The 19,573-nt window shown below is 37.1% G+C and overlaps 1 protein-coding gene across 15 annotated transcripts in view; it reads left to right on the top strand.

The window, feature by feature from the left end:
- The window catches only part of KCNT2 (potassium sodium-activated channel subfamily T member 2), a 431,812-nt gene that overhangs the window by 293,779 nt on the left and 118,460 nt on the right, over positions 1–19,573 (top strand). For all 15 annotated transcript variants that reach the window (XR_015143756.1, XR_015143755.1, XR_015143754.1 and 12 more), the window contains exons 15-16: positions 14,049–14,198; positions 15,153–15,382. Coding sequence is in view for 8 of the 15 variants with exons in the window: in XM_086345575.1 (XP_086201701.1) it covers positions 14,049–14,198; positions 15,153–15,382 (380 nt within the window). In the remaining 7 variants the exon portion in view is untranslated. The remainder of the gene's footprint in view (positions 1–14,048; positions 14,199–15,152; positions 15,383–19,573) is intronic.

Here is a 19,573-nt window from a genome sequence, read left to right as displayed (position 1 = left end):
CTCCCCAATTTAACGTGATGTCTCCTTTCTATGAGCTCATGTAGAATGTTATAACATTCTACCAGAGTATGTATTAAGGTCCTTTTATTTTTTCCTACTTGATAGGGCATAATTTCATTTAAGGTAGAGAACATGCCTTATTCATGCCTTATATAATGTATTTTTTCCCAGCTTTGCTATAATCAACATGTAGCATTGCCCAAGTTTAAGGTATACAATGAGCTCTCCAATTTTACATGAAGCCATTGATTTATTTATAGCCAGTGAACAAAATGTAGATATTTACATTTTTAACAATGTAAAAAAGGTGCAGCAAATGATACTTTAGAGTAAAATTAGGTGGAAGAGATGGAAGGGAAGAGGATGGCTAACAGCTCAACTTACAGAATGGAAAATCAAAAGACTTATATCTATAGTCACTAATACTTTATATATGTATAGCCCTGAGAGGAATCTTCCCTGAGCTAGTTCTCTAGTGTCACACCTCAGAGAATGTGATCAATAGAAGATTGATACAATCTTCTACAGTGATGCAGTCTACAACCTTCCACAATTGATACAATCTTCTATAATGATATAGTAATACAATTTAATAGCATATTTTTATTAAGAGATAACTCAAAACTCTTCACATTAAGCCCAGAATTTGGAAGCATTTCCATCAATTTATGAATGAAATCACATGTTTAAGATAGCACTAGAGTTAAAATATAACTAATCCTGGGAAGGATTGAACGCAAAAGAAGAGAGTGGCAGAGGATGAGGTGGTAGGCGATATCACTGACTCAGTGGACATGAATTTGAGCAAACTCTGGGAGATAGTGAAGGACAGGGAAGCTTGGTATGCTGGGGCTTCCCTGGTGGCTCAGGCGGTAAAGAATTTGCCCACAATACAGGAGACCTGGGTTTGATCCTTGGGTTGGAAAGATCCGCTGGAGAAGGGAACGGCTACCCACTCCAGTATTCTGGCTTGGAGAATTCCGTGGACTGTACAGTTCATGGGGTCGGGAAGAGTCAGACACGACTTAGCAACTGAACAACAACAACAAATTGTAATGTTTGGTCATTCATTCATTCATCCTTTCCGCAGATAATAATTATTTGCATCCATACAGTGTAAGGCACTATGTTAGAAGTTCGATAAACACAAACATACATACATTCCGATCACAAAATCTAACATTCAGTACAGGCAGCACACACTGTAGACATGGCTTATGTATGTTTGGAATGTGTTATAAATTTCTCCTAGTAGATCTAGTAGTAGATTTCTCCTAGTAGATCTCCTAGTAGGTTAGTACAGGTTCTTTTAGCTATGGTAAGATTAGTTTGCACACCTTGAGGCTAAACCAAATGATAACGTGGACAGACACTAAAGAAACTTGCTGCTGCTAAGTCACTTCAGTTGTGTCCGACCCTGTGCAACCCATAGACAGCAGCCCACCAGGCTCCCCCATCCCTGGGATTCTCCAGGCAAGAACACTAACTTGCTACTTACACATAATTTTAAAAGAGCAAAAAAAAAAAAAATCCTCAAAAAGATAAAATGTGAATAATAGCTATAGGAGCTTATGAAACTTCTATATCCCCAATATTAATATTTATGGAAGACAACTTTCTTGAAGATGTCACTGTGATGTTCTAAACTAAAAGGACAAATATCAGAGAGCAATTCAAAAGCATCAGGGCACAGAGAGCTTGACCATAAGCTAAGCATGTGGTACTTATTCTGTGAGCAAGCAGTCTGTGTTCTGAGAGAGGCAGGGAGATGGCACATTTTAGCTATAAATGTTTACGAATGCTGAAGGAGAGCAGTTGAAAATCAGTGGGGTAGGATCTATTTAATAATGGAATTAAAGAGCTGAGACTGCAGTGTCATTATGAGAGATGAATTTCTATTTCACCTGACAATTTAAAAAGTAGATGAAAAGGCTTTGCAAGTGTTTTTAGGATTTGTTTGTGTGATAATTAGGTGACTTCTTGAATTAACTGAGCACTTCAGAAAACCACACTAGAGATTTTGAAGAACAAACAAACTTTAAGGGAAATGAGTTTGGAACACTTTCATGTACAATCAGCCTTTCAAACTTAAAGTTTGAGCTCTATTTCATTTCTTCTTTTGAAATCGCTTTCAAAAGGATGTTCACTGTTTATGTTCACTATTGAGAATGCTTGAAAGCTCAATGGCATTTCTCTGTTATAGCCACTTTCACAGCGATTTTTCTTATCCTGAGAATGCAAACAGCTTTCTGGTTCCATCTAGTGGTAGAAAATTGATTATCATCCTCTACATGGTTTTAATCTTAGGACTCAGGTTTTTGTTTTGAGGTCTAATAACATAAAAAACTGGGGAAGTTCTGCTTCAAGAGTAGAGATGCATTAATCTCTTCCTGGAAGACAGAAGCATCTTCATTTTGAGTTTTATTACTTCTTCTACTTAGAGTTCTTGACTACCTTTCTCCCTAGTAAGATAATCCAACTTGTGTGTCAAATTGAGTCCCAGACCAGGAAGAATAAATGTTCATCCAAAGTTGTATGTTAGCCCTTCCTTTTGTGACCTCACCTGTGGTAGAAGTTTCCATCTACTCCAATATGCCATTTCCACTCCATAAATTACAATTATGTTTTCAATGACACAGGCTACCATTTGTCAAAATCAGTTCTTTTACCTACAGTATTGACTGTAGATTCCTGACACTGATAGCAAAGGAAAATCAGAATACCATTAAATACTTTAATTTTTAAATAAAGTAGAAGCTTTAGACCACATGAATAAATTACATTCATTTTTAAATTAATGTGTGTGTTTTCAAAGACTCTCCTCTAAAGAATATAAACAATTATCTGGAACCAAGCTGACATTAATTGGTGAACTACTAGAGTATGGAATTAAATAAAATGTTAATTTTAATTAGATTAAAACCTTTGGGTCACTTGTTTTAGGCTTTTTAAAATCTACTTTCAATCTAATATAATGCGGCAACAAATATAGTTTCTTATCCTCTTTAAAATAAAGCACCAATAAGGGAACTTTATCTTATCTAATTCTGCAATTATAAATTTAAATGACATCCTTTTCCTAAGGCAAAGATTTCCCCCAGTTATATGTAAAGCCTTTTATTATACATAGATGAATGGGTATTTATACCAAAGACACCTTGTGACAGTATGTTCTTTATTCCCATGGAGGTGAAAATAATTTCATTTGGTAATAAAAATGAATATATAAAAGCAGCTAATTTGGCAATCTGTGTGAATTTTAGCGAATCTGAAACACCATTTATTGTATATTTAAATACATTATTTAGGTTTGAAAAGAACAAAATGTACTAGCAAAACTAAATGCGATAATTATAATTCAGAGGTGTTCAAGATAGCAAAAGGATTTCCACTAATAATTTCACTGTACAACCATGAAGGCAGTAATGACTGCCTGCACTCTATAGTTTACCTTTGTTTTTATGGTATCTTTAAATACATGAAGAAGATATGAACACAAAAATTCAATTTTACCTTCCAAAAGTTATTAGTATGAATTTTACAAAAAAATCACCTTCTTAGAAATAGGAAGCTGTCAGTCAAGTAAGCTTTTATGCTATTTTTTTTTTTTAATGCACACATTACTGAGTGGGGTAATTCAGTACATTCCTGAAATAAAAACAGAGAGCGCAGTATAATAAGACTTCAGGGTATTGCATCCGGAACAGGAAATTCCAGTTAGATTCTTATTTTCTCCTTTTGGGAAAAGTTGATGTGGGGAAACTTTGAAAATCAAAACCATATCAGATTCTTTTACTGCATTCAATAGCTGAGGAAGCACATTTCTACAGTTGCAGACCCAAGCACTTACTATTTGATGGTCCTGTTCCAGTGGGTTGGTTTTGTTGCAGCACAGGAGACAGTATGTGAGTGAATTTATTCTCTGGCAATAAATACCCATCCCTGATAGCTCAGTTGGTAAAGAATCCGCCTGCGATGCAGGAGACCCCAGTTTGATTCCTGGGTCGGAAAGATCTGCTGCAGAAGGGATAGGCTACCCACTCCAGTATTCTCGGGCTTCCCTTGTGGCTCAGCTGGTAAAAAATCCACCTGAAATGTGGGAGACCTGGGTTCAGTCCCTGGGTTGAGAAGATCCCCTGGAGAAGGGAAAGGCTACCTGCTCTAGTATTCTGGCCTGGAGAATTCCCTGGGGTATAGTCCATGGGGTCAGCAAAGAGCTGGATGTGACTGAGCGACTTTCATTTTTACTTTCACTTACCTTGAAAGTGTAATCATGGATTAACCAGGGATGTGCACTTTGCATTTGAAAGAAAAGCAAAATCATTTGTCAACTTTAATTTATGCACCACTGAAAAGTTAGATATTTCTAACTGGGGCACAATAAGCAGAATAAAACAAACATAACATTTCAAATTTTTATTTTATTTTATTTTATTTTAGTGAAAGCAGGTTTATTTAGAGAGATACACATTCCATAGACAGAATATGGAATATTCTGTCTCAGAGACAGATTATGTCCATCTCAGAGACAGACCTAAAATATAGGGTGGTTAGTATTATAGGCTGGATAATTTCATATGCCAGTGAGTGAGTGGGATTATTCCAACTATTTGGGGAAAGGGGTGTGGCTTCCAAGAATTGGGTCACTGCCCACTTCTGGCCTTTTATGATCGTGAGAGGGACTTTTCATCTTGTCCCCAAATTGGTGACCACAATCTAAAACCAAGGAGGAAAAAGAGTCAAGTATCCCATTTTCTAATCTCCCCACCCTTCCATAGAAAGAAAAGATCAGAGAAAGCCAGTAGAGCAACACAGTGTGTTTGCACCTACCTTGGTTGTGCAGATGGTAAATAATGTGCCTTCAGTGCAGGAGACCTGGGTTCAAGTTGCAATCCCTGGGTCAGGATGATCCCCTGGAGAAGGGAATGGCAACCCAATCCAGTGTTCTTGCCTGGGAGTGGCAAAGAGTTGGACACAACTGAGTGACTAACACTTTCATTTTCACTAGCCTCATGAAATGAAGTTCATGAAATGACCTAATTAATACTCGTGGAGAATAAGGCGTGTCTGCAGAAAGCAGGGACCAGTATGTCCTTCCCCAGTTGGACATCGGTGTATGTAGTTTTCTCATTTGAACATGAGGAAAAAAGAATCAAAGAGAGAGAGATGGCAGAATCTGCACTCCCATGCATGGGTTTCCGGCATCAGAGCTGATGACTTGAAAAGGTCTATGTTCTCTCTGTGGTACCCTGTCAAGGGTGCTGCTATGAGGTGAGGAAACCCAAGAAGCCAAAGGCTGTAAGGTGCGCGGGACATCTGTCTGGGAAGTAGGTTAGACAGAGTGGACAGAAATTTTTTCCTTCCCAGGGATGGTACACAGGGAAGTGGTCCCACCCCTCCACACTCCACAAACATGTTTACATGACTCTAGGAGATGCCTTTGATGACCAGTGTGAGTCACTTCAGAGCCGCAGCATTCCAGGGAGAATTAGCCTCAGCTGGGAAGATTGGACTTTCAAATCAGATGAGACAGAGCTTTCTAATCATTGAACAGGATTTGAAAGAAGTGGGAGCTCCCCAGTACATTATTATTACTGGACAGGAATTGGAGATCTAAAAGAGCTTGGGTGAAGGCTACAGGGTCTTGAAAATTTTGACATGAAAGTTGCAATTTACTTCACCAGACATTTTTTTTTGTTTTCTCATAAACAGTTCTCTATCACCTCTCCTTATACTTCTCCTTTCTTTTTCCAAATATATGTGTATATATATGTAAGACCTTTGTTTAGGGTTTAAGCATGCAGAAAGGAGCAGGCATAAGCCTCCTTTGGTTCTAGGATGTGCACTGAAACATTTCTAAGGCTCTCATGACTATGGTATTGGATTTATGAATTTTTACAGCATGACCTTTTGTTCAGGGAAAATAGAGATTTTTTTCAAGCATTGAGCACAAGCTTTTATTCTGTGTTTCCTCTATTTTCCTAGTAGAATATTTTCTTTTTATGTTCTTTTATTCTCTTTCTTTTTTCTACTAACACCTTTTCTAACAACTGGAGCTGGCATTATTTTGAAAATTAAGGTAGACATAAATCTGTCTAGGAAGAATTTATTACTGTTTAATTTCCAGTCAGTTACTATACAGTCAGTTACTGTATAATGCAATTACTACTGCATTACCAGTCAGTATGGTAAAGTAGCCTGTAAAGGGTCAGAAATATAAACTACAGGCTATATTATTTTACATGCTGGAGTTTACTTTGAGGCTAACAGTAAGTAAATGCAGAAGCAGACTGTCTTCCCTAAATGGTCATTCGATTCATGTAAACACAGAGTAAATCTTTCTTAAATGGCTTTTCATAATTTTCATGAAGCTTTTCATTCTTTGCTTTTTGTCCTTAGTATCTTTATTGTTTTTTACTGCTGCTGAGGTTAAGTTAATTTCATGTCCATTTATGATTATGAAACTCAGTGAAGGCTTTTTCTCCTCATTCTATAGCAAATTCATCATAGGGAAAGTAATTGATAAGATGTAAAAATGATTTTGGTGAAGGAGAAAGGAATTATATAATTAGAAAAGCAGAAAATTTAGTAAATGAGCATGAAGAACACTGTTAGGTTATACTCTGTTCATTTAACAAAACATTTATTAAGACTTACTCTGTCAGACCAGATGTCTTGTCTCAGAGATAGCATGGTAAACAAGAGGTGGTCCTTTGTCCCATGGAGCCTATTTCACAAGGAAGCAAGACATTAAGGATTAGTCAATATAATTTAATGTTATACTATCATGAAGTCCACCACTGCATGGCTGAAAGAGTAATGACTGAACTGTGGGTCCAAGAATGAGGAGGACATAGGAGGAAGAAGGAACAGGTTAGAAGACCTGGATAAGAGAGATTCTTGATCAGGGGAAACTAAAGTTTGCTGGAGCGCCCAAGAAAAAGGAGGCAGAAATGACAGATGAAATTTGGAAGACAGGCATGGCATAGGTCAGAAGGGATTGGTAGTGATGATGAGAAAGTTTACCTTTTTCAGATGGGAGGAGGAAACTCTTTAATTATTTTTAACAGGAAAGTGACCTGAAGTGATTTGAGATTTTGAAATTCATTCTTATTGTAGCACCAATCCATATAAGAGGCAAGGAAATGGAGTAGGAATATTTTAAGAGTGTAAGAGTTGATGATGGAGAAAAGGGTAAGTGGTGCATTCAAGAGTTATTTAAGTGGTAGAATTCTCTTGTATAAAATGTAAATAGATTATTTACTCAGCTATATGATTATTTTTGTCTCATTAAAATATAATCTTTAGTTAAGTCTGCCCAGATACATGAAGTAGGAAAAGATGAAAGAAAATAAGGAGAGAATGATAAGTTGAAAACAAAAGGTTTATGCTTTGTTTTTTTTTTTTAACAAATCCATAGGCTCTGAAATGCCCTGTATTATTAATAAAGGTTGGAGTAAAATTTGGCTCTCAAATTCTAGTAGCCCGAAGAAAAGAAATAGAATAACTCCACATTCACACTGAATATTAGACTATTCAGAACTGAAGTTTCTGAATAAAAGGCAGTGTTTGTCACAGACTCTTCTATCCATGCTGGCAAGACCAAAGACTTGAAACCACTGATCCTGTTTCTTTATCTATGTGATGGGCATAATACTAGCATGCATTTTAAAGATTTCAGAAGAATCAAATTTTGTCATGAAACAAAGGTTTTGAAGTCACTTCACCTTATTCTGTAAAATGCTCCCACAGAAAACAAGATAGATAGTAGTCTGAGAAGTTATGGTGTTTACATTCTGCTTCATGCTAAGTGAGAGACGGTGGCAGAAAGAGACAAATAACAAGCATACAAATGAAGTTATGTCAGTATCACAAAGATGTCAGTTTCACCCAGATTTATTAATCATTGCGATAATCATATCAACAATTTTCTTTTTCAAGTAATCAAGCTGATTTTAAGTTCATATGGAAAAATGAAGAAACCAAAATAGCAAGAAAAATTTTGAAGAACAATAAAGAGAGGGATTACCCTGATGTATTTTAGAACAATTTTGTACCTAAAATAATTGATATAGTGTAGTGTTAGGGAATGGACAAAGGCAAATCAACTTGACAGACTAGAAAGTTGAGAAAGAGGCCCATAGGCATCTCGGAATTTGGTGTTTGATAATGGAGTTATTTTAAATCATTGGTTAAAAAATTGAACTATTCAATAAATTGAGTAACTGGGTAGCCATTTGGAAAAAAGTTGATACATTCATCATAGTATAAAGGGAAAATATTACTTTCTGCCTAAATAAAATGTTACTCTCAAAATATTGGTAAAGGGGGTGGGTGTATAATATACCCTATAATGCTTCTTTGAAAGGTAGCAGTGAAAAATTATATCAACAGAAACTTAAAATCCTTACTAGTTTTGGCTTGTTTCTTCATTTTTGTGAACATGCATTTCATTTTTAAAATCTATTTCAGACACTTAAATGCACAAGAATATTATCATGAGCATCCATGAACCTAGCATTCGAAATGTTTTTTATTTCAATTGTTTCTGAAGCCCACATATATGATCTCTGATTTACCTGTCTTCTCCCTAGGACCTAGTTCACTAAATACTGTACCTAAAGCTCCTTAATTCTTCAAACATTTTATATTTGATATTTCCCCATGATTCTCACTAAGCATTAGTTCTTGCATTTTCACTTTTAGCTGTATGGAATTTACTTATTTATTCACTCATTCGATCATTTAATTTTTGTATTTCTGATGAACATTCGGTCCTTAAGGTGTTTATTCCTATTTTTCTTTTCTGTCAGCAAATACACCTAGGTCCACCTTTAGAACATGCCCAGAATCTCCCCTGGTCCAAAGCCATCACCTTCTGGCTGGATCCTTGTAGTAAAGTCCTCACTGATCATTGCCACTGCTTCAGTCTATTCTCAGAACAATGACCAGAGGGATTTTTTGCAAAATATAAATCAGAATCTTTGCAAATTTTCCCAGTAAAGCCCAACATGATCTTAAGATTTTAGAAATCCCCGTGTGACCCGTTTCCCTGCTAGTTATTCCTCTGGCCTCAGTTCCTCCTCCTCCTGGCTTTTCCTCAGCCACCCCAGGCACCGCCCTGTCCCAGGGAAGTGCTTGCTGTTGCTTCTGCCATAAACAGTCTTCTCTGCTATGGTTATCTCTCTCACTCTTTTCAGGATTTTTACTTAGATGTTATTCTCTCAGGGAGGTCTACTTCAATTATGCGTTTATTTTCCAACCCAGCCCTGAAAATTTCTCTCTTTTTTCTCCCTACCACTTACCACTTCCAACACATAATTTGCTTTACTGCCAGTTTTCCTCCACTAGAGGCTTCAAGAAAGAAAGCATTTCTGCCCTTTTGTCAACTGCCTTAGCCTTGAAATCTAGAACTTTTCTTGGCACATCCCAAGTGCTCAATAAATATTTCATGTAGGAATTAATAAGTGAGACCCAGACATACCCATCAGTAGAAGATGGAGTGGCTAAGTTCCAACATTTCTCAAGCAATTAACATGAAGTGAAAAGGAAAAAATTCTGTATATTTACAATTAGCTGAAATTAGAGACTCATTAAAAAACGTTTGGTAAAAAGGTGCCATTATGAAATAGCATGAAGACAAGCAAGTGATTTAAGGAGATTCATTACAGTCGTCCTTGTCAAAATCCCTCCTTTTCTGTTTCCTTCCAAGTTACCACATTGCATTTCCATTTCAGCAGCTGGAATTAGATTTGTAATTCGCTTGAACAGCTCTTAGTGCCCTTATGCAACTATTATTTGACCCTATGCTGCCTTTCAGATGCCAAAGAAACCCTGATGAACTACTGGCACCTTCTCTCATGTTTTCAGCCTTTTAAATGGATTCTGTCTTTGCCAAGTGCTATCTTGCCAAGCAGCAGTATGGTACATATCAAAGATAGCTTTGTTTTTATTTGAAAGGAAAAGGTGTTCTCCACCAAGAATAATCATTCTTAGGAAACAGTAGTTAGATGTAGCCATGTGTATTCCATAGTCAAATGTGTTTTGTTTTACATTTTCCTATTTCCAAAAATATATTAATATTATAGAAAAAAAGGGTAAAGGCTTTAAGAGTAATATTGTTCATATTGTTGACTAGGAATGTTGAAAGTGGCTCCAAAATTCTGCAATAAAGAAGATATACCAGCAAAATAATAATGTAAACTAATATTTACTGAAGATTACTATGCTCCCCAAATCTGCTAAATGATTAATTTGTACTGCTAAATGATTTATTTGTACTATCTCATTTAATGCAGCCCAGTACCACTGATAATTTTTTTTATGGAAGTAAAGTATCATAGAGAACTTAAATAACTCACCCAAGATTGTAGAGTTAGGGTTCAGATCAGGCAGTCAGACTCCAAGGCCCAGGATCTTAAGTCTTAAGTTTCCCTGTCATAACAAACACACTCTTCCAACAACACGAGAGAAGACTCTATACATGGACATAACCAGATGGTCAACACCGAAATCAGATTGATTATATTCTTTGCAGCCAAAGATGGAGAAGCTCTATACAGTCATCAAAAACAAGACCAGGAGCTGACTGTGGCTCAGACCATGAACTCCTTATTGCCAAATTCAGACTTAAATTGAAGAAAGTAGGGAAAACCACTAGACCATTCAGGTATGACCTAACTCAAATCCCTTATGATTATACACTGGAAGTGAGAAATAGATTTAAGGGACTAGATCTGATAGAGTGCCTGATGAACTATGGAATGAGGTTCGTGACATTGTACAGGAGACAGGGATCAAGACCTTTCCCATGGAAAAGAAATGCAAGAAAGCAAAATGGCTGTCTGGGGAGGCCTTACAAATAGCTGTGAAAAGAAGAGAAGCGAAAAGCAAAGGAGAAAAGGAAAGATATAAGCATCTGAATGCAGACTTCCAAAGAATAGCAAGAAGAGATAAGAAAGCCTTCTTCAGCGATCAATGCAAAGAAATAGAGGAAAACAACAGGATGGGAAAGACTAGAGATCTCTTCAAGAAAATCAGAGATACCAAAGGAACATTTCATGCAAAGATGAGCTTGATAAAGGACAGAAATGGTATGGACCTAACAGAAGCAGAAGATATTAAGAAGATATGGCAAGAATACACGGAAGAACTGTACAAAAAAGATCTTCATGACCCAGATAATCATGATGGTGTGATCACTGACCTAGAGCCAGATATCCTGGAATGTGAAGTCAAGTGGGCCTTAGAAAGCATCACTACGAACAAAGCTAGTGGAGGTGATGGAATTCCAGTTGAGCTATTCCAAATCCTGAAAGATGATGCTGTGAAAGTGCTGCACTCAATATGCCAGCAAATTTGGAAAACTCAGCAGTGGCCACAGGACTGGAGAAGGTCAGTTTTCATTCCAATCCCAAAGAAAGGCAATGCCAAAGAATACTCAAACTACTGCACAATTGCACTCATCTCACATGTTAGTAAAGTAATGCTCAAAATTCTCCAAGCCAGGCTTCAGCAATATGTGAACCGTGAACTTCCTGATGTTCAAGCTGGTTTTAGAAAAGGCAGAGGAACCAGAGATCAGATTGCCACCATCTGCTGGATCATGGGAAAAGCAAGAGAGTTCCAGAAAAACATCTATTTCTGCTTTATTGACTATGCCAAAGCCTTTGACTGTGGGGATCACAATAAACTGTGGAAAATTCTGAAAGAGATGGGAATACCAGACCACCTGACCTGCCTCTTGAGAAATTTGTATGCAGGTCAGGAAGCAACAGTTAGAACTGGACATGGAACAACAGACTGGTTCCAAATAGGAAAAGGAGTTCGTCAAGGCTGTATATTGTCACCCTGTTTATTTAACTTATATGCAGAGTACATCATGAGAATCGCTGGACTGGAAGAAACACAAGCTGGAATCAAGATTGCTGGGAGAAATATCAATAACCTCAGATATTCAGATGACACCACCCTTATGGCAGAAAGTGAAGAGGAACTCAAAAGCCTCTTGATGAAAGTGAAAGTGGAGAGTGAAAACGTTGGCTTAAAGCTCAACATTCAGAAAACGAAGATCATGGCATCCAGTCCTATCACTTCATGGGAAATAGATGGGGAAACAGTGGAAACAGTGTCAGACTTTATTTTTCTGGGCTCCAATATCACTACAGATGGTGACTGCAGCCATTAAATTAAAAGACGCTTACTCCTTGGAAGGAAAGTTATGACTAACCTAGATAGCATATTCAAAAGCAGAGACATTACTTTGGCAACAAAGGTCCATCTAGTCAAGGCTATGGTTTTTCCTGTGGTCATGTATGGATGTGAGAGTTGGACTGTGAAGAAGGCTGCGCGCAGAAGAATTGATGCTTTTGAACTCTGGTGTTGGACAAGACTCTTGAGGGTCCCTTGGACTGCAAGGAGATCCAACCAGTCCATTCTGAAGGAGATCAACCCTGGGATTTCTTTGGAAGGAATGATGCTAAAGCTGAAACTCCAGTACTTTGGCCACCTCATACGAAGAGTTGACTTATTGGAAAAGACTCTGATGCTGGGAGGGATTGGGGGCAGGACGAGAAGGGGATGACAGAGGATGAGATGGCTGGATGGCATCACTGACTCGATGGACGTGAGTCTGAGTGAACTCTGAGAGTTGGTGATGGACAGGGAGGCCTGGCGTGCTGGGATTCATGGGATCACAAAGAGTTGGACACGACTGAGCGACTGATCTGATCTGATAGCTCAGTTGGTAAAGAATCTGCTTGCAATGCAGGAGACCCCAGTTTGATTAGTGGGTCAGGAAGATCTGCTGGAGAAGGAATAGGCTACCCATTCCAGTATTCTTGGGCTTCCCTTGTGGCTCAGCAGTAAAGACTCCACCTGCAGTGCAGGAGACCTGGGTTTGATCCCTGGATTAAGAAGATCCCGTGGAAAAGGGAATGGCAACCCACTCCAGTATTCTGGCCTAGAGAATTCCACAATCCATGGAGTCACAAAGAGTTGGACACGACTGAGCGACTTTCACTTTCAAGAAGGAATGAACTACAAATGAAACATACCTGGAAAATATACATTAAAAAAAAAAACTTACTGACACTTTGAAAATGTTTATAAATGTTTATTTCCCAGTAACCCTTCAAACAAAACTCAGTTAAAAATATGATAGGTATGACTTTAATCCGTGCAGAAGCTACAGAGATTATGGTGAAATATTTTTGATTTTTATAAATGTATCACATTTATTCTAGAATGTGTATTTCTTGTACTTAACAGTTCATAAGCTTTATTCACCAAGTGGAATTTATTGTACAAAATTGGAAATCATTCATGTATCTTCACAATAAATTTTGCATAAGTTGAATTTTTGATACATTTCTAAAGCCACTGAGCAGGCTATTCTAGAGGGGGGAAAAAGAAACTACATTTTCTGTGATAAACTTACCTTCTTTTTAAAAAGTACTTTTGAAAATCTCTTTCAGAGATTCTTTTATCACAAAATGTATCTTTCGTTAACTTCTACACAATTGAGAGAATGCCACTGTATGATTTGGACAGAAATAAAGAGTATATTTTTTATGAAATCAAACTGAATAATTGAGATGTGTATATTTATAATTTTAAATACAAAGCAAAGTAAAAAACATACAGGGGCCAAGCAGGTCTTATAAATGGGATGAAGTGGGTTATATTATTGAGACTATAAGACAAGTATATATAGGCTGTGCATGACTTAATACACATAAAAATTCAGTTGCTACAGCTCAATGGTTCATGATCACAATAAATGCTTTTATTAATTGGATTGTGAAATTCTTTTAAAGAATTTTCCATTTAGCAAGTATCTATATTCTGTAGTTTCGAAATTCTTGTAGGTGACTCTTTGTAAATATTTGGTGATCACGTCATCACTTTGAACACAGATACTTCTTTGAACTGTGCTTGTTCCTCCCTGAAGTTGGGAAACTCTGGAGTATGTAGGACAGCAACTGTGCTTTGAGCCACATTCACTGTTTGTCTCTGTGCGTGTGTATGTGTGTGTGCTTTTGTTGCAGAGAAGGCCAGCAGTCACCAGAACAGTGGCAGAAGATGTACGGCAGATGCTCTGGGAATGAAGTGTACCACATCGTTCTGGAAGAAAGCACATTTTTTGCTGAATATGAAGGAAAGAGCTTCACATATGCTTCTTTCCATGCACACAAAAAGTATGTTTCCTTCTCAGAATGGAATTAAAATATTAATTTACATCCAGTTCTCCATAATGTAACCCATATTGGTGCTCATATTGAAGTATTTTTGAATTATTATCATAATTATTGAGACATTTGAATTCTCACCTTTTGTATGGTCTCTACAAGTTAAGATTCTTGGGCATAAAGTATAATTTAGTAGGAATATTGACTGAAAATGAAAGCGTTTTTCACTTAGTCATGTCCATCTCTTTGCAACCCCATGGACTATAGCCCAGCAGGCTCCTCCTCTCCATGGAATTCTCCAAGCAAGAATTCTGGGAGTGGGTTGCCATTCCCTTCTCCAGGGGATCTTCTTGATCCAGGGATCAAACCCAGCTCTCCTCTATTGCAGGCAGATTCTTTACTGTCTGAGGCACCAGGGAAGCCCAGTATTGACTTTAACATCTTTTCAATTATCTTTAAAAACATTTTAATGCTGTAGAAATTCACAAGAAAATGAATCTTTTATATAGATCTAAATTTTAAAGTGTTAATTAAAATACTGTTTTATTTTTTGGCCAAATTAAGATATACATTTGATGGTAAGACCCAGTATAAACACAAAATTTACCCGACCCCCCCAAAAATGCCCTTACTAAATGATATTTACTTTGATGTTTTCTTTTATCTTTTATTCCATTCTTTTTTATTAAAAAATGTATATATAGTCTTAAGTATCCAAATTGATTTCACAAAACACTAAAGATATTGGATTTTTTTTTTTTTTTGGTTTGTTTTCTTCTATAAAGATAAGAACTTTGAACTTATAGGATCTTTTCAAGCTTTAAAATCTTCCTATTTGAGGTTTTAATTTTCCTTTGCCTTTTAATAGTTTACTTATTTTCTTAATATGCAAGCTTAAGAAAAAAACTAAGACCTTTGCTGAACTTTAAACTTAAACTCCTTTATTTTCTTTTTTAAATTAAGGTTTGGTGTCTGCTTGATTGGTATTAGGAGGGAGGATAATAAAAACATTTTGCTGAATCCAGGTCCTCGATATATTATGAATGCCACAGATACATGTTTTTATATTAATATTACCAAAGAAGAGAATTCAGCATTTAAAAACCACGACCATCAGAAAAAAAGCAATGTACCAAGGTCATTTTATCATGGACCATCTAGATTGCCTGTACATAGCATAATTGCCAGCATGGGTAAGTATAAATAAATCTGAAAATATAATTAATTTCCTTCTTTAAAAAGAATAATAACTATATTTGTTTTGCTAAAAATTCCAAAGTCAAATTTAAAATATACTTGTGCGTATTACAAACTTGGTGACTAAATAACTAAATAAATACACAGAACAAAATTTCTAATCTGTTAAACTGGTAAGAAATTAAAATAGTTCAAAACTTCTAACAATAGTTTCATATATCTGATTAGAATATAAACACCAGACACTTCTGTATTTCTTTGTAAGTTCTACGTTCAGTTATCAATAATGGCTCTTTCAGATTCTCTCTCTGTCTCCCCAAACTCCCCAATCTTTTATCTAATCCTTACTGAAGTTGGCTTCTGTGACACAGAATTTTTTAAAAAAAGATTCAGACAAATAAGAACTTCCATTAAATTTTGTCACCAAACGACATAACAACCTACATGCACTTAGTTTCTATCACAAGGAAAATGTGTTCCTTCTTTTAGCTTATAGTATTTTAATATAAATACCCTTACTTATGCAGCAAGCCATTCTCCATTTCCCTCTTAGGGACTTCCCATTTTTATTATTCCTCATTACTTGAATTCTTATTTTTTTTTTAAATCACCAATTCATTTTTCCTCCCTGCTTCTCTTTCTCTGACTCTCTTCATGTCTGTCTTTACACACACACACACACACACACACACACACACACACTTCTGGACCTCATGCCTTGACATCTTCACAGATAAATTCCAAGTGTTGGCTTCAGTTGCTGGCTTGAAATCTGGCCATTCCCTCATGTCTCTACCAGTTCAGTCTGAAATCTGCCACCAGCATATCACTGAAACTGCTCTGGAAAGGCCACTGCTCTAATCTTCCTCACTAAATCCAGTGGAATCGTCACAGCCAATGACAATATTGACCATGTTCTTCTTAAAATGCTCTAGTGCTATTTCCTCTGCACCCTGCACATTCATTTTCCCTAAATTGTTGCGTCTGCTCTCAAAGATTCAATTCTTCTCCATAAATTGATGATCCCCTTACCTAAACCATGACCTTAAATCTCTTTTCATAGCAACATATTCAACTGTCCATGGGCTATTTGGAAAAATCAAACAAGCATTGGAAAAACCAATGTGGTATATTCAAATTGAGCTAATCTTTCTATATTCATTCAAACAATTTCCTCCTTCATTTTTTCTTTTTTGCTAAAAAATGTGATACCATCATCCTTTGATTTGTAATGACAGAATTCTAATGTTTCACTATTTTTCTCTTCTTATACTTTGTATTTCACTGAATTCCACTAAATTTGATCAAGTGGCCTCTAAAGTCATTCGTTGCCATGTCCATACTCAGTTTGGTTGATCTGGGTCTCCATCATTCTGTCCTTCCACTGCAGAATCCCCCCAGTCTCTTCTCCATGCCTCCAGGCTTGCTGCCTTGCACTGCTCTCCAACTTGCTACCAGAGTAACAATTTTTACATAATGTTATAATCACGCTCCTGCATTAATCTTTAATCTCTTCCTATTAGCTATTGGGGAAAAAGTCTAAATTTTATACTATAAAAACGTTTACAATTGGATGATCAAACTCTCTCTTTCTCTTTTTTTTTTTACTTGAAGCAGTCCTTGTTTTCCCAGGACAGTACCAGATTATATACATTGTCCTTGTGCCATTATGAAGAGAAATCCACTTTGATTCTTAGGAATACCCTCATTTAGAAGATAACTTACATGATCACTTTTAAGTATCTCTTTAAAATAATTCCTTCTTATATTTTTAGTCCACATTTTACCATTCCTTCAGTTGCTATCCTAAGTCCCAATCATATTAAATTCCTTTCAGTCTTCACTAATAGTTTTTCATCATCCCTTCAATTGCTCTCCTTAGCCCCAACCATATTAATTCATTTCAGTCTTTCCTAGTGGTTTTTTTACCAAGGGGCCTTGATGCACTGTTTCCTCTGAAAGGATCTACTCCCCAGCCCCCAACTTTGCTTATATAACTACCTCTAATCATTTGCATCTCAGTCTTAATATCACTAACTCTGAGACATATTTCATGGCCCTGCTTAGACTTTGTTAGATAACTCAGTTGTCACTGATGCAACATATTTTATCTTCTATAGAAGTTTTACTTGTTGGTTTCACATATCTAAAAGTTACTTGTTGAGTACCTAGTCCATGCCAGGAACTCTCACAAGTATTTGTGATGGGAGGGTGGGACAAATCGACAGAGTAGCATTGACATTTATACACTATGATATGTAAAATAGATAGCTAGTGTGAAGCTGCTTAACACAGGGAGCTTAGCTTGGTGCTCGTGGTGACCTAGACAGCTGGGGATGGGGAGGGAGTGTGACTCGGGAGGTAGTGTGACTCAGAAGGGAGGGGATATATGTATACATGTAGCTGATTCACTTCTTTGTACAGCAGAAACTAACACACGTGGTAAAGCAGTTATACTCCAAATTAAGAAGAAGTATTTGTGATTAATTAGAGAACAAATGAAAATTCCTTGCTTCCAGAGCTAGCATTTTATCATGGAGAAGTCTGGCCATAAACAATACATATAAAAATCAGTAAAGTGTTTAGTAGATTAGAAGGTGATAAGTAGTAAGATAAAAGTGAGAAAAAAACAGAGCTAGCAAAAAGCGTGTATGAATTCTAGGACAATTGAATTTTTAGGTGGCTTGTAGGCCTCATTGAAAAGGTGGCATTTGAGAAGATACTTGAAGAAAATAGGGGCATTGTGCCTGTGAATGTCTGAAGGAAAAGCACTCCTGGGAGAGGTAATAGCTGGTACAAGGGCCCTACAGGAGGGGTAGGAACCTGACTGATGTGCTCCAGGATCAATAAAGGGGCCCTCATGATGCAAACACAGTAATTTGATGGTAAGAGTGTAAGAGAGGTAGGGAGAGAAGTAAAAAGGGGCCAGATCATGGTGAGCTCTTTAAGTCAATGTAAGAATTGTAGCTTCTACTCAGAGTGAAGTAGGAGTCATCACAGGTTTTCAGTGGGGCAATGGCATGGTCTCACCTATGCTGAACTCCATCTTCACAAAATCACTATGGCTGATGTTAACAATAGATGCTTAGGGTCAAGGATCCAGTGTATTTTCAAGTGGAAGTGGTAGGAGAGAAAAAATTATGGGTATACTTTGAAAGTAGGGTGCCATTATTATTATTTTATGATCAATCTATTTCTTTTTTCTTTTTTTTACTTTACAATATTGTATTGGTTTTGCCATACATCAACATGAATCTGCCATGGGTGTACAGGTGTTCCCCATCCTGAACCCTCTCCTACCTCCCTCCCAATACCATTCGTCTGGGTCATCCCAGTGCACCAGCCCTGAGCATCCTGTATCATGCATCGAACCTGGACTGGCAATTCATTTCACATATGATATTACACATGTTTCAATGTCGTTCTCCCAAATCATCCCACCCTCGCCCTCTCCCACCCACAGAGTCCAAAAGACTGTTCTATACATCTGTGTCTCTTTTGATGTCTTGCATACAGGGTTATTGTTACCATCTTTACCATATACTGTATTGGTGTTTTTCTTTCTGGCTTACTTCACTCTGTATGAGAGGCTCCAGTTTCATTCACCTCATCAGAACTGATTTAAATGCATTCTTGAATTAGAAGTGAACTGTAATAGAGAAGTGTGAAGAACTCAGGATTTTAGTATCAGTTCTGTTCATTTCAGTTACTCAATTGTGCCCAATGCTCTCTGAACCCATGGACTGCAGCACGGCAGGCTTCCCTGTCATCACCAACTCCCAGAGCTTGTTCAAATTCATATCCATCAAATATGATGCCATCCAACCATCTCATCCTCTGTCATCCCCTTCTCATCCTGCCTTCAAACTTTCCCAGCATCAGGGTCTTTTCCGGTGAGTCAGTTCTTCCCATCATGTGGCCAAATACTGGCGTTTCAGCTTTAGCATCAGTCCTTCCAATGAATATTCAGGACTGATTTCCTGTAGTATGGATTGGTTGGATCTCCTTGCTGTGCAAGGGACTCTCAAGAATCTTCTCCAACACCACGGGTCAAAAGCATCAATTCTTCAGCATTCACCTTTCCTTATGGTCCAATTCTCACATCCATACATGACTACTGGAAAAACCATAGCTTTGACTAGATGGAACTTTATCAGCAAAGTAATGTCTCTGCTTTTTAATATGCT

Source organism: Bos grunniens, chromosome 16 (genome assembly GCF_055505025.1).
Source record: "Bos grunniens cultivar Pamir isolate PY7600 chromosome 16, Bosgru_T2T1.0, whole genome shotgun sequence".
Lineage (NCBI taxonomy): Eukaryota > Metazoa > Chordata > Mammalia > Artiodactyla > Bovidae > Bos > Bos grunniens.
This window is presented reverse-complemented; position numbering and strand designations above follow the sequence as displayed.